A 13,206-nucleotide genomic window follows, 5' to 3' on the forward strand; every position below is an offset into this window, starting at 1 on the left:
AGGTGAGAACAGTTCCTAAAAGTCATTCCTGAACCTTCACATGTATGTCTATACAGAATCAATCAACCAATCAATAAATAAATCATTAAATAAATGTTTTTAAAAATACAGAGGGTCGGGGGCTGGAGAGATGCTCAGTGGTTAAGAGCATTGCCTGCTCTTCCAAAGGTCCTGAGTTCAATTCCTGGCAACCACAGGGTGGCTCACAACCATCTGTAATGAGATCTATAGACATAAAAAAATAAATAAATTGAAGAAGGAGAAGGAGAAGGAGGAGGAGGAGGAGAAGAAGAACAACAACAACAACAACCATGGTCTGTAGCCAGAGAATCAAGCAAGGCACATTCTTTTGGAACAGCCTGGAGGAGTCTTTCCTGCCTTGCATACCCCAAGAAGGATGCTTCTGCTCATCCATCCCCACCCACATGAACAGACACATAGCAAAGCCAGTTGATGGAGCCAGCTGAGGCTTCTTTATTTTGGAAAATACAATTGAACTGGGTTTTGAGGGGAGTTGGGGGGTAGCTAGAGAGGTACGCCTCTGATCCTCTGGTGGGTCTCTCCTTTCCTGTACTCTGACATACAGATGTCTCCTCCATGGGCAGCTTTAGGAGCCCAGGCTGGCAACGTCTCCAGGGGTCGTTCACTTGGGCAGGATATCAGAGGACTCAGACACCAGCTTCCCATCGCGGGTTTCAATCTTCTTCACAACCACAGCCTTGGTGCGACTATAAGAGCTGGAGCCCCCGACAGAGCCGAAGCCGGGCTGGAAGGAGCTCACGCCATAGTTGAAGCCAGGGCTGGTGAGTCCCCCATAGGCTGAGTTCAGCCCTCCTGGTCCAGGACAAGGAGAGAGGCAGCCAAATGAGCACAAGGTTAGCGCCCTCACTCCCTAATCGCTCTCTGCTACCACAGATGAGAGGCTGGCCCAGACCTGACTGATGGCTATGTGGGGTACAACTCAGCTCTCTGGAAAAGCAGCCCCAAAATGGAAAAGCTTCCCTTCCAGCTACATGTGCCTGGCAAGCACTCACCTGAGCCCTTCTCTCGGCTGCTTGGAGGGAAATGTGAAGCCATAAAAGCCCACAATAACTCATGTAGGGAACTTTACACGGGCCTGGCGCACAGCTTGCATCTATGTGCGGCTTTCTATTATGTGCGTGCTCTTTAGGTTCTTAGTCTGTCACCGTTCCCTTTGTCCCTGTCAACTGAGCACAGCCTCTCCCAGAGCCCTGACCTCCTTGGTCCTCTGCCTTTCATCCCTGAGGACACTCACCTGCGTAGCCACTGCTGGTCTTTGTATGGATGCTCAAGTTCTGCATTCCAGACTCTAGCCTGTAACCAGATGCACGGGTGTCAGGACCAACTCTTTTCCTCCCACAGCAGAATCCAAATCCCAGGAGGGCTCCAGACAGCACCCACCCTCCCCATTCCAGTTCCCAAGAGAGACCTCCAGACCCACCTGCTCTCCTCGCCCTCCAGCAGCTTCCTGTAGGTGGCGATCTCGATGTCCAGGGCCAGCTTGACGTTCATGAGCTCCTGGTACTCGCGCAGCTGCCGCGCCATGTCCTGCTTGGCCTGCTGCAGGGCGGCCTCCAACTGAGCCAGCTTGGTGTTGGCATCCTTAATGGCCATCTCCCCACGCTGCTCGGCATCGGCAATGGCAGCCTCCAGGGTAGCTTTCTGTGGGACAGAGACATACGAGCAGATGGTACCTGGTGCATCTCCTCCTTCAAATCCATTCACATTGAGTTCCTTTTTATTGTCATTTGTTTTGAAGCCCAGGCTGGACTGGAAGTCACTCTATAACCCAAGCTGGCCTTGAACTTACAGCAGTCCTCCTGTTTAAGCCCAACTATTGGTGTTTCTGGTGTGCACCACCATGCCTGGTTGTATGAGGTACTGAACACAGGGCTTTGGGCTTGCTAGGCAAGTACTCGAGCAACTGAGCTGCATTCCCAGGCCCCACCTTGAGCTTCTTTGAAAGTCTCCCCTCCCTGACTTAGACCAACTCCATCCAGCTAAAAGGAAATTCTACGGGTCACGCTGAGCAAGCCTGAGAAGCAATGGGAGCCGCTTCCAGCCACTTCCCCCTCACTTCCACCTGTGGAGACGAAGCTTTGCTTTATCTAGATCGGATCCTAGCTCCTAGAATGTTCATAAAGCAGCAACACCTAACCTTGCCCCACATGTGGCAGACCAAGTAGAGAAGGCCTGGAGGGATGGGACCTGGATTCTAGTCAGTCACCCCGAGACACTACCCATGGAGAACCTCACAGCAGCTAAGACAGCTCATTAGAAGCTGCCCCTCCCACTCTCAACCCCGGGTCCCTTCCTGACCTCCCACCCAGTCCCACCCAAGCCCAGCAGTACCTGGCCTTTGAGGCCGTCAATCTCTGCCTGCAGGCGGCTGATGTTGCGGTTCATCTCAGAGATCTCAGTCTTTGTGCGGCGCAAGTCATCCCCGTGCTTCCCAGCCAGGGTCTGCAATTCCTCATACTGCAGGGGCAAGAAGAGAAGTCAAGCCACAGAAGCCTGGGTCATTCCACCCACCAACCTCCTACATATGTGAAGAAGTATGCATAAATACGTCATGCGTGCGCACTCATGCACACATGTGCGCACACACACACACCACAAAGGTCCCTTTCCGGAACTGCAGGCTTCCATTCTGCAAAGCCAGCCCCCAGCAGGCATAGTGGAATTTGGAACCCTGTTCCCCCCTCATAATCCAGGGCACATAACTGGCCAGGAAGGAAGACCCAGGCTTGTAAACTTGTTCTTTACCTTAACTTGGTACATGCTTTCAGCCTCAGCCCGGCTGCGGTTGGCGATGTCCTCATACTGGGCACGGACTTCAGCGATGATGCTGTCCATGTCCAGGGAGCGGCTGTTGTCCATGGACAGCACCACAGATGTGTCTGAGATCTGAGACTGCAGCTCACGGATCTCCTGTAGGGCAGGGACGTGGTGGTAAGGCTGTGTCCCTGTACACAGGGTCCTTTGCGACATGACAAAGGAGCAAGTGACAGCCAGAGCTTAGAAACAGCAAAGTTAACAATGGAAGGGAGAGGACCAAAACTCTGAACCATGGAGGGAACCAGCAAGTGAAACCTAAAGTTAGGTAAATAACCAAGAGGAAGACCCGGTCCCCACTCTCGGCCCCAATACTAAACCGAGAGGCCTTCAAGACAGCAAAAAGGCCAGGAATAAGGGCTTCGAGGGCACCACAAGTCTGCTAGGCTGTGCCACTGAGGACCTAGAATAATGAGTTATTTCCCTTCTCAGAGCCCGTTTCCCCATTTCAACTAGGGCTGGGAGTCTCTTTAACAATGTTAGCTGGCGGCTGCGGCTATGGGGCCCTTGTTGAGTGGCATGCTGGAAGACAGGGACAGACTGCCTGGGTGCCCGAGAAGGATACTGACAGGCTGGGAGACCTGCCCACTCCAGCCCCCGAGAAAGTACCTCTTCATGGATCTGCCGAAGGAAGTTGATCTCATCAGTCAGCCCTTCCAGGCGGGACTCCAGTTCCACCTTGTTCATATATGCTTCGTCCACATCCTGAGGGTGAGGTGAGGGACCTGAGTTCAGTACCCAGGGGGCTCCCCAACATCTGCCTATGGCTGAGACTGGAGGCTGGCCCTCCAGTCCAACTGCTGTCTACTCCCTTGAATCCCAGTCATGAACTTTATTTATCTCTGCTTCCCACCCTTCCTCCAGAAAGCTAAGGTTAGACCACTAACCTAGTCCAGTTTGATACTTGGAACATTATCTAACTGCAGGAAACACTCTGTCTTGTCTACCTTTCCAGCGTGTTGTCTGGAAGGCATCAGATGGCAAAAGAATTTGTTCTATTCCTTAGAAAGCAATGAGGTCATCAGAAAACCCCTAGTCTGAGCCTCAAAGCTCGGCCTCCTGTGTCTTCTTTCTTCTTTTTTAACTTATTTTTTTTATTTTTAATTATGTGCAAGTGTGTATGCCTGCATATGATGTACACATGAGTGCAGGTGCCCTCAGAGGCCTGAGGCATCAGATCCCCTGGAGCTGCAGTTACAGGCAGTTGTGAGCCATTTGATGTGGGTGCTAGGAACTGAACTCGGGTCTTCTGAAGAGAGGCAAGCGCTCTTAACCACTATGCCATCTGTGTAGCCCCCAGTCCCTCACCTTCTTTTTTTTTTAAAAAAAAAGATTTATTTATTTATTATGTATACAACATTCTGCCTCGATGTATGCCCACACGCTGCCAGATACAGGTGATTATGAGCCACCATGTGGTTGACTGGGAATTGAACTCAGGACCTCTGGAGGAGCAGTCAGTGCTCTTAACCTCTGAGCCATCTCTCCAGCCCCTCCCTCACCTTCTTGATGAGGACAAATTCATTCTCCATCTCTGTACGCTTGTTGATCTCATCCTCATACCTAGTAAGAAAAGACTTGGAGTCAGTGGGTAAAGGTGAAGGCAAGGCTTCCCAGGTCTGCTGCTGTCAGGGATGGAGCCCAATGCAGCATGCATGCATGCATAGCTAAACACAAGCATGCAGAGACCTTTACTCCTACCCACCTTGTTTTCTGATGAGGGAAATTAATATCTAGAAAGTTTAGTTCATATATACAAGACATGAGAGGCTGGTCTTTCTGCCCTCACTACCATGTTCCTCTCCCCCACCCAACCTTATTCTCAGCCAGTGGAGAGGCCAAGAGCAGGAACGCCTGCTCCAAATACACACTAGTTTTGGACTGTTGAGAGAGTTAGCACGGGGCTGACGTGAGACCCCAGAGCACTCTCTGGAGCTCTGAGGTTAGTGTAAACATGAGGTTAGTGTAAACATGAGGTAACTGCTCACTATTAGCTAGCTGCCTCTCTCATTTAAGTGCAAAAAAAAATCTTACTATGTAGCTCTGGCTGTCCTAGAACTCACTATGAAGATCAGACTGTGTTTGCATAATCCTTTTGCCTGTCTCCTGGGTAGAATATTACAAATGTATGTCAGCACACCCAGCTTAGGTACTCTACTTAAACAGGAAACTTTCTTCCCAAATCTAGGCAGTGCTGAGACTGAAAGCAGGCTAACGCTACTATCATCTTGACTGGCAAGTGTAAAATAGATTGCTGCAAACAAACTAATCACACGGCAACAGGACCAAACTGCCCATAAACAGAGGGCAGTGGGAACACAGGCCTCTGTCCCAAAAACGTGGGGCAAGGTAATATGACTTCGTTCGGGGAGGGGCTCACTTGTTCTTGAAGTCCTCCACCAGGCCCTGCATGTTGCCAAGCTCCGCCTCCAGCTTCAGCTTCTCCTGGCCCAGGGCTTCCAGCTGCCGCCGCAGGTTGTTAATGTAGCTCTCAAACATGCTGTCCATGTTGCTCCTCGACGTCTTCTGCTGCTGCAGCAGGCTCCACTTGGTCTCCAGCATCTTGTTCTGCTGCTCCAAGAAGCGCACCTGCACAGGGAGGGCACAGCAAAAGGTCCTTGTCAGGTTAGGGTCGAGGTCCGGAGGGACACAAGCTGTTTGTTCCCCTGAGCTCGGGTCACGTCTGAGCCGGGGAATAGCACAGTGAGACGGTGGCATCAGGAGCGCGTCCCTGCAGCACTTGGCAGGGGAGAAGGCTAGTGGGTGCTCGCAGCACACATCGTATTTTCATGGACTACACACCACAGATCAATAAAAAGAGCCCTGCTTTCTAAAGGTGCTGATTACCTTTTATATAAGTTGAGCACGGTACGGATCAGTCACACCCGACACTCTGCAGAAAGGCCCTGGAAATTTTAGGGAGCTCTCTCCCTACAGTCCAGAATGCTTGCTAAGGCTTCTATGTCAATACTGCTGCTAATGCGAGCTGTATAACTTGAAAAAGCCTCTGGGCACAGACAGGCCCTCTGGGGAGTCCCTTCTCCACACATAGCCCACTTTTAGCTCAGGAAGAAGCAAGAGAAGACAGGTCTCTCTCCGTCCCACCCACCGCAGCAACCTTTGAGATTCACAGACTCTGGAGTCCCCTCATGCTCTGCCCAGTATCTACAACCCCCCCCCCTCCTACCACAAACACAGAATTCACATCTTAGAACACACAGTCCAAGACATGATACAGGAGAAACATTTTCATGCGGATAATAGAGTGCTCCAAAGGAGAGAACGCTGTAGCTCTTTAATCTGGGGGAACCAGAAAGAGAAGTACATCCGGAGTGTACAGTCAGATTTCCTTCCCACAACTCATGCTATAGAGCCTTTCTTCCCATAATTACTAAAAAATAAACCAATAGCCCTAGTAATTCTAACATTTCATCCTAATGGAATGCTGAATTCGGGACAGGCGCTGCGAAACTCCCCTGTGAGCTGAGCAGGCAGAAATTGATTTAGGACCCATCCATTTGACAAATGAGGAAGTCAAATTTGACAACATGGCCTATTCGCGGAAACTGTGGGTCCCTGTAATCAGAAGTCTCACTCCACACCTGCACCAACTGCTCTCCTTCAGGGGGTAACAAGAAGCTAGGGTCCCATGGACAGCAACTAGCAAGCCCTGGTTAAAAATGGGGGGGGGGGGCAGGTGTTCCTGAGCCCGCCTACTCCATGGGCTTCTCTGCATGGTGTTTTCCCTCCTCCCGTTCCCACACAGCCACTTAGGAGCCAGTCAGCAGAAAGGGCCAATCGTCCCAGGGCTACAAAGGCCACCTAGCTACAGAACTGCAAAATCTGGCCTGCCTCTGGGCTTGCAAGGAACCAAGCGATTGGGGCGGAGCCAGGGTAGAAAGCATAAAAGGGGTACAAGGGCCAAGCAGACAGATGGGCGTTGGTAGGCCGATGCTATCTGAGGCCATAAACTCCGGTTTTAACAGGTCATGAAACCGGGGTGGAGTGTCCAACGCCCGCAGACTTTGGATCCCGCACCGTCTTTCTCGAGGCGGAGCCCCGCGACTCTCCCCCCCCCCCGACGCCGGAGCTCCTCCTGGTGGAAGGGCAGATCCAAGACACCGACCTCCGTCCTGGCTCCGCAGCGGCCCCGCCCACACCGGGCGAGCAAGGCAGGGGCCAAGCAGTGACTCAGCCTGAGCAGTTTTTGCTTCTGGGCACCAAAAACCTCCATCTAAGTTTGCCGGGTTCAATCAAGACACCTGCGACCTTCTAGAATCCTACCCAACCCTTCATTATTTAACAGAAAGAAAGAAAAATGCACCAGGGCACCGATAGGAAATCTTGGGGCAGTGCGAGGGGAAACGTTTCCCTGACACCAGAGAGCTGAGCGACAATGAAGGCGACAGGCCCGCCAGTGGATAGGCAGGTCAGAGCGCGGGATTCCGGTGAGGGAGTGAAAGAGGAAGACGCCCCAGGATTTAGTAGGAGCACTTCTGACTCTCGTCCCAAACCAAAGTGTATGAGAGAAGCTAGAAGGGAGTGTGGCCAGTATGGGTGGGGCACAACAGGAGTTCATGGGGGGCTAGAGATGTACCCATCCTCTGAGATGGAAAAAGAAAGGACGTAGAATCGAGCAGAGAAGGTTCTCACCTTGTCAATGAAGGAGGCGAACTTGTTGTTAAGAGATTTAATCTGCTCCTTCTCCTGGGTGCGCACGGCCTGGATGTTGGGGTCCACCTCCAGCTTCAAGGGGCTCAGCAGGCTCTGGTTCACCGTGACTGCTGTGATGCCTCCTCCTACACCAGCCCCGCTGAAGCCGCCCAGACCCATGCTGGTGCCCAGGCCGCCCCGGAAGCTGCTGCCGCTGCCCACCAGGGAAAAGCTGGAAGAGCTGATGCGCGCACCGGGTCCACTCGTGTACGAACGGCTGCTGAAGGCCCGGGGGCCGGAGGTGGACACCTTGTAGGACTTCTGGGTCACCCTGATGGACATGGTGAAGTCTGGAGTGAAGGCGGTGAGCCGAAGACAGAGAGAGGTTCAAGAGCAAGCGGAGAGCAGCTGCTAGGCCGTGGGACAGCGCCCAGCAAAGGCCCTTTATAAAAGAAGGCCCAGCCCCAGGGGAGGGAAAAAGACCTCTTACCTGAGTGGCTAGACACTGAGAGGGCAGGGCCTAAGCCAACGCCTGCTACCTCCAGGCAGGACTCAGGTGAGGGCAGCAGAGAGCTGTTCCCACCCGGGATCTCTCCCCAACCCCACCCTAAAATCCAGGAGAGAGCAGTTGAGCTCCTGTGAGGTCAGGAAGTAAGCCTGGAGTCCCCCAGCACTGGAATCTGGGCGTCTTGTCTCCTGCCCTTCTGTGAGAACTACTCTGGGAAATCTGGGTGAAAAGGGTTCCCTGGCATTTGGGGTCTTTAAAAAATAAAGAAAACAATATCAGGTTAACTAGGCTGCTTGAACTTACTAGATTACCAAAGCTGGCACCTACTTTTACCACCCTGGCACGGAAGTTCTGGGTTTGTGGGAGTACCCTACCACATCTGGCTGGTCTAAGAAACACCCGGTATCTAGGGCTAACCAGTCTGGCCAGCAGGACCCTTCCATTCCCAGGTTCCTATTTGCCTGGTCTGTCCAGGTTACAGCACCACCACCCCGCCCGCCTTCCTACACCACATCCTGCAAACCACAGGCTGCCAAAGGGTACTAAGTAGGTATTAAAGGAATGAATGAGCAAACCCATGCTATAGCTGTCCTCTCTTTGAGTGCAAGGTAAAGAGAAATCAAACCCAGCTCTTTTTCTGGACACAGCCCAGTACTGTCCTTTCCTTACAGACCCCAGAATTCCCTGAAATAGGCAGAGCACTGCAGGCCTCAGGAAATAACAAAGAATAAAAAACAGAGGCCAAGGCAGAAAAGGGAACCCAAGAACAGAGGAGAGCTATGGGGGTCTTTGCTGTTGCTCCTTTGGGGACACCTTCCCGAGGCTCCCAGGGCAGTGAGTCACCGGAAGTGAGGAGGTGGAAAGTGGACCGGGATGGCCCTGCTGGTGAGTCATTCTCCAGCCACCTGGACCCTCGGCCTCTTCCCCAGCCCCCAAATGGCATGGTGAGGGAAGTATCCGCTGTGGCACCTGTCTCCTGAACTCATTATCAGGGTGAGTCAGGAGAGCAAGTTGGGGCACAGCGTGCACCTGTGGGAGGCTGCCCTGCAGGCCTGGGTGGGGCAGGCTGTGGCAGGTTGTGGGTGGAAGACAAGAGGTTTGAGTCCCCAAGGCAAAGATTCCACCTGCAATTAAATTACCAGATGGATTGGGCTCTCTGGAAGGTACTGCAGGGTGTGTGTGGGGATTGGGTGGGTCTTAACTCGGGAAACCAGAAGATGACAGACATCCAAATATCCTAGGGGTCAGGGTAGATGGCAGAACCCTTAAAACACAAAACAGTGAAAGGGGGTAAACAGCCTCTCTAGGAGAGCAATCTATGGATCGCGCCCCTTCTCCAGGAAAACACCCAAGATCCCAGAAGTCCACCATATACAGGCACATATAGGCCCCTACGAAAAGAGACCCAGAAATCCACTCCTAGACACACACAGACAAGTTCCTTTCACAGTACACTACAACACACACACACACACACACACACACACACACACACACACACACACCTGAAGTCACTTCCAGAAAGGCCTTTCTAGAAATTCCAAAGGGCATGCAATGACCATGCGGCTTCCTTGCATGCCTTCTGCCTCTAGCCCAGCCCTCAGTCCCCCATCTTAGCTTTCCAGCATGCTAGGAAGAGGGAAATCCAGTTCGAACCTATTACACCAGGCCACCTATCAGCCCCTGAAACAGCACTCCATTTTAAGGTGGAAAGCGATTTGGGCGTGTGTTCACCACCCGCTCTCAATACAGGCCCACACCCAGCAAGACTAGAGACTTTTTTCTTCCAGCAAACTGAAGGGAGGAAACTGGGGCTGATGCCAAAGCAGTGAGAGAAAACGGAAGAGAAAAGGAGGGCTGGTCAGACAGGTATGGCAGCCCTGAGGAGGGACAGACAGCTAGCTCTCCCTTTCGTCCCTTCCCCCACACTTTTGGAGGGACCAGAAGGGGAAATGCTCCTAAAGAATTGATCTGGACACAAAAGCTAGCCACCCAGCACCCTTCCTGAAATCTCAGCTTCCTCCACACCTGACTCCTTGGTCCTAGTGTCTCTTAAGGTGAGAACAAAGGGACATAATGGAAAAGTCCCCAAGCTGTGTAGACTAGAACATCAACCCAAAGCTCACAGAGGAGGCGCCCCTCATTCCTGGGCCAGAAAAAAATTGCATATCGCTTGTCAACTTCCTGTTAGTGCCCAGAGACCCCAACCAACCCCTCCCAGCATGACCCCTGCTCATCAAGAAAGACCAGAGCTGCTCTCTCCAAAGGCTTCTGCCTAGAACTTCTCAGGGGCAGAGGTAGAAGGGAAAGGCCCCAGGGACTACGGCCAAGTGGTCAGGGGAGAAAGAACCAGCCTGGGGCAGCCAAAGGTACAGCTCCTTGTAAGGCAGTCTCTGGCCACTGTGGTCACAGCAAAGTGACGCACACGCTTGTGATGAGGTGAGTGTCCCCTGCACAGACAGCTCTGTCCTGCTCTGCTCTTTTGTCCCCAGAGCTATGGGGAAAGGAGGCCGCATTCTCCCTCTGTTAAGAAGCAGCTCCCTCCAGTCTCTGCACACCCACACACAAGTAAATGTAATTTTAAAAATCAATTTTTGAAAAAGAGGAAAAGATTAGTGGCTAAGAAGGTAGCTCAGTTGCTTGCCTTGCACACCACAAACCCTGGGTTTGGTGCCAGCCCACATAAACGGGGTGTGGCGTCCACGCCTATAATTCCAGCACTCGGGAGGTGAAGGCAGGAGGAACAGAAGTTCAGGGTCATCCTCAGCTACATTTTGAGTTTAAGGCCAACCTGAGATACAAGGACCCTGTCTGAGAGGGGGAAAATAGAGGGGGGGGCACTCAGAAGCATAAGTGAGTTCCATATAAGGAACACTTAAGTTTGTAGACCAGACCTGCGGCTAGAAACAGGAGGAAAAGCAAAAGCTGTCCTTGCACGAGGATGGTGTCCTAAAGGCAGTCAAGTCACTTTGAACAATGGAACGATTTTAAATATTGATAGGCGGCAGCATATAAATAGCCGGGGGTACACTGAGGCAGCTGAACAATTTAAATAGGAAGCCACAGATGGCGTGGACAGCCATCTGCAAGCCACAGAATTAGTAATGAAGATTGCTGGCAAGTGTGTACTGTGAGCCTCACGGTGAAGTTGCTCATTGCCATGCCTAACAAACAGAGATGTGTGTGGCGGTCAAGTGTTCCATCAAGGAGCTAGAGTCCCAGCCTCTCTTCAGTCTTGTCTGCATTTTGAGACAGTCTCACAACTCGCCCTTGCCTGCCTGAACTCTCTCTGTCATCCAGGTTGCTCTTGTCACTTCCTGTCTCAATCTTCTAGACAGACGGGAGGGATTACAGACTGGGGCCACCAGGTTTAGCTGATGGATTTTTTTTTCATGGTAGGTCATGGCTCTGATGATAAAACCCAGGATGGAAATGGACTGACTACCCAAAAGAGAGCAAGCAAGCCCAGGAAGTGTTCATTCTAGTACAGTCACAATGACACTTATATGGCACCAGGAGATGCCTTGTATTATAAATGCCTTGTAGTAGCTGAGCAGTGGTGGCACACGCCTTTAATCCCAAAACTTAGGAGGCAGAGGCAGGCGGATCTCTGAGTTCGAGGCCAGTTCGAGGATTACAGAACAGCCAGAGCAACACAGGGGAAAGCACCGTCTCGAAAACCATTTATAAGAATGCTATAGAAAAGGTAGAAGGACAGAACTGACTCTCTCACAAGTTGTCCTCTGTCCTTCACAGGCACACCATGGCATGTGTATGCACACAAACAAGAATGAATGGGTGAATGAATGAATGAAACCTGTCCAAAATCATACAGCTGTGTGGCTCTGTCTCCCTGCTTAGGACTTGACGGGCTCTCCATAGGGCGATGAAGAACAAGGCAAGTTGTACGAGAATTTAACAGTGCGAGATGGACGCCCAGAAAGACGGAGTCTAAGAGAGACTGTGAACAGCTATAGTTGATGGGAAGAGCAGTGCCATTGGGCCCAAGAAAACTGGAGAACCCTGTGTTGGGTGAGGCGGCCACGTGTTCTTCACACCACTGACATTTGAAGCCCACCTGATCTACAATGAAAACTTCCAAGTTTCCATTTGACCTTCTCCTCCTTTCTTTCCCATCCCTTGGAATATCCTAGGCCCATCCTTTAGAAAGGGAAGTCTTTTGTAGTTGGAAAAACATCTTCCAATCACCCACCTAAATGCCTGTGATTCATGGGGATCTCTGAATGCCCTGATACCCCATAACTTGCCAGGGCAGGACAAGGAAGCTAACAAATCAGATGCAAATGCCTCTGGCTCTGGATATTCTGGGCTATTCAAGAAAGAGACAATTGGGGCCAGAGTTGTTCAGTTGGAAAAGTACCTGACCAGCATGTATGGAAGCCCCACTCCCGGTACCACACACAATAAGTGTGGCGGTGAACCTGTAATCTTACCTCTTGGTGGTAGATGCAAGAGTATCAGAAGTTCAAGGTCACCTTCAGCAACGTAGCAAGTTCAAGGGTCAGCCTGGACTATATGGTAAGCTCAGAACCAATGGCCTGTCCCCAGGTAAAGAAAAGGGTCCTTTCCTGCTTTCCAGGGGCACAGGCAGGGTCAGTGACACATTCAAAGCAGACATAAAGGAGAAGACAGTGACAGGGTGGCCTTTGGGAGGTGTCTCAGACCACTGTGACCTTCTGCACAGTAGTGTCATACACAAAATGACCATTTCTGTGTGGCAGGATGGAGAACAGAAGGGTTTTGATACTGGGTGTAGGGAGAGGGGAGTGAATAGGGACCAGAGGGTAAGAAGACAGGGCGCTTTGGGATACACATTTAATGGCCAATGTGGTCAGAGCCCACTCTGCACAGCTATGCCGTCAGACACCCTGGCCAGGGACTGGCTTAGGGAGATCGCTCTGGTTTGTGTAGTGAGGCATAGAAGCAGGAACAAGAAGCATTAGAGAGCAAAGAAACAGGCACAGCCAGGGCTGCCTTGGAGACAAGGCTAGACATCAGGGGCCCAGATCAGAGCTGGAGGCCACAAACTCATATATGACAGAGCCTTAGTAAATCACCAGCCATAAAAGCAACTGCAGTCTTGAAGAGGAAAGGCCAAGGGAGTCTCCTGGAAAGGGAGTGCCCCAAGGCCAGCCCTGCCCACCAGTCCATCTATTTGCCTCTGATCT

The 13,206-nt window shown here is 51.6% G+C and overlaps 1 protein-coding gene across 1 annotated transcript; it reads right to left on the reverse strand.

Annotated features, from left to right (window-relative positions):
- Nucleotides 1–445: 445 nt before the first annotated feature.
- On the reverse strand, nt 446–7,940 carry LOC126493594 (keratin, type II cytoskeletal 8). Its single transcript, XM_050130611.1, has 9 exons — nt 7,510–7,940; nt 5,237–5,445; nt 4,359–4,419; nt 3,466–3,561; nt 2,788–2,952; nt 2,374–2,499; nt 1,463–1,683; nt 1,277–1,335; nt 446–834 (listed from the first exon to the last, which is right to left on the reverse strand). The coding sequence occupies exons 1-9, from the start codon at nt 7,849–7,851 to the stop codon at nt 644–646; spliced, it is 1,470 nt and encodes a 489-aa protein (XP_049986568.1). The 5' UTR covers nt 7,852–7,940; the 3' UTR covers nt 446–643.
- Nucleotides 7,941–13,206: the final 5,266 nt, after the last annotated feature.

This window comes from Alexandromys fortis, unplaced genomic scaffold (assembly GCF_014885135.2).
Source record: "Alexandromys fortis isolate MF-2015 unplaced genomic scaffold, M_Fortis_MF-2015_v1.1 scaffold_348, whole genome shotgun sequence".
NCBI classification, from domain to species: Eukaryota; Metazoa; Chordata; class Mammalia; order Rodentia; family Cricetidae; genus Alexandromys; species Alexandromys fortis.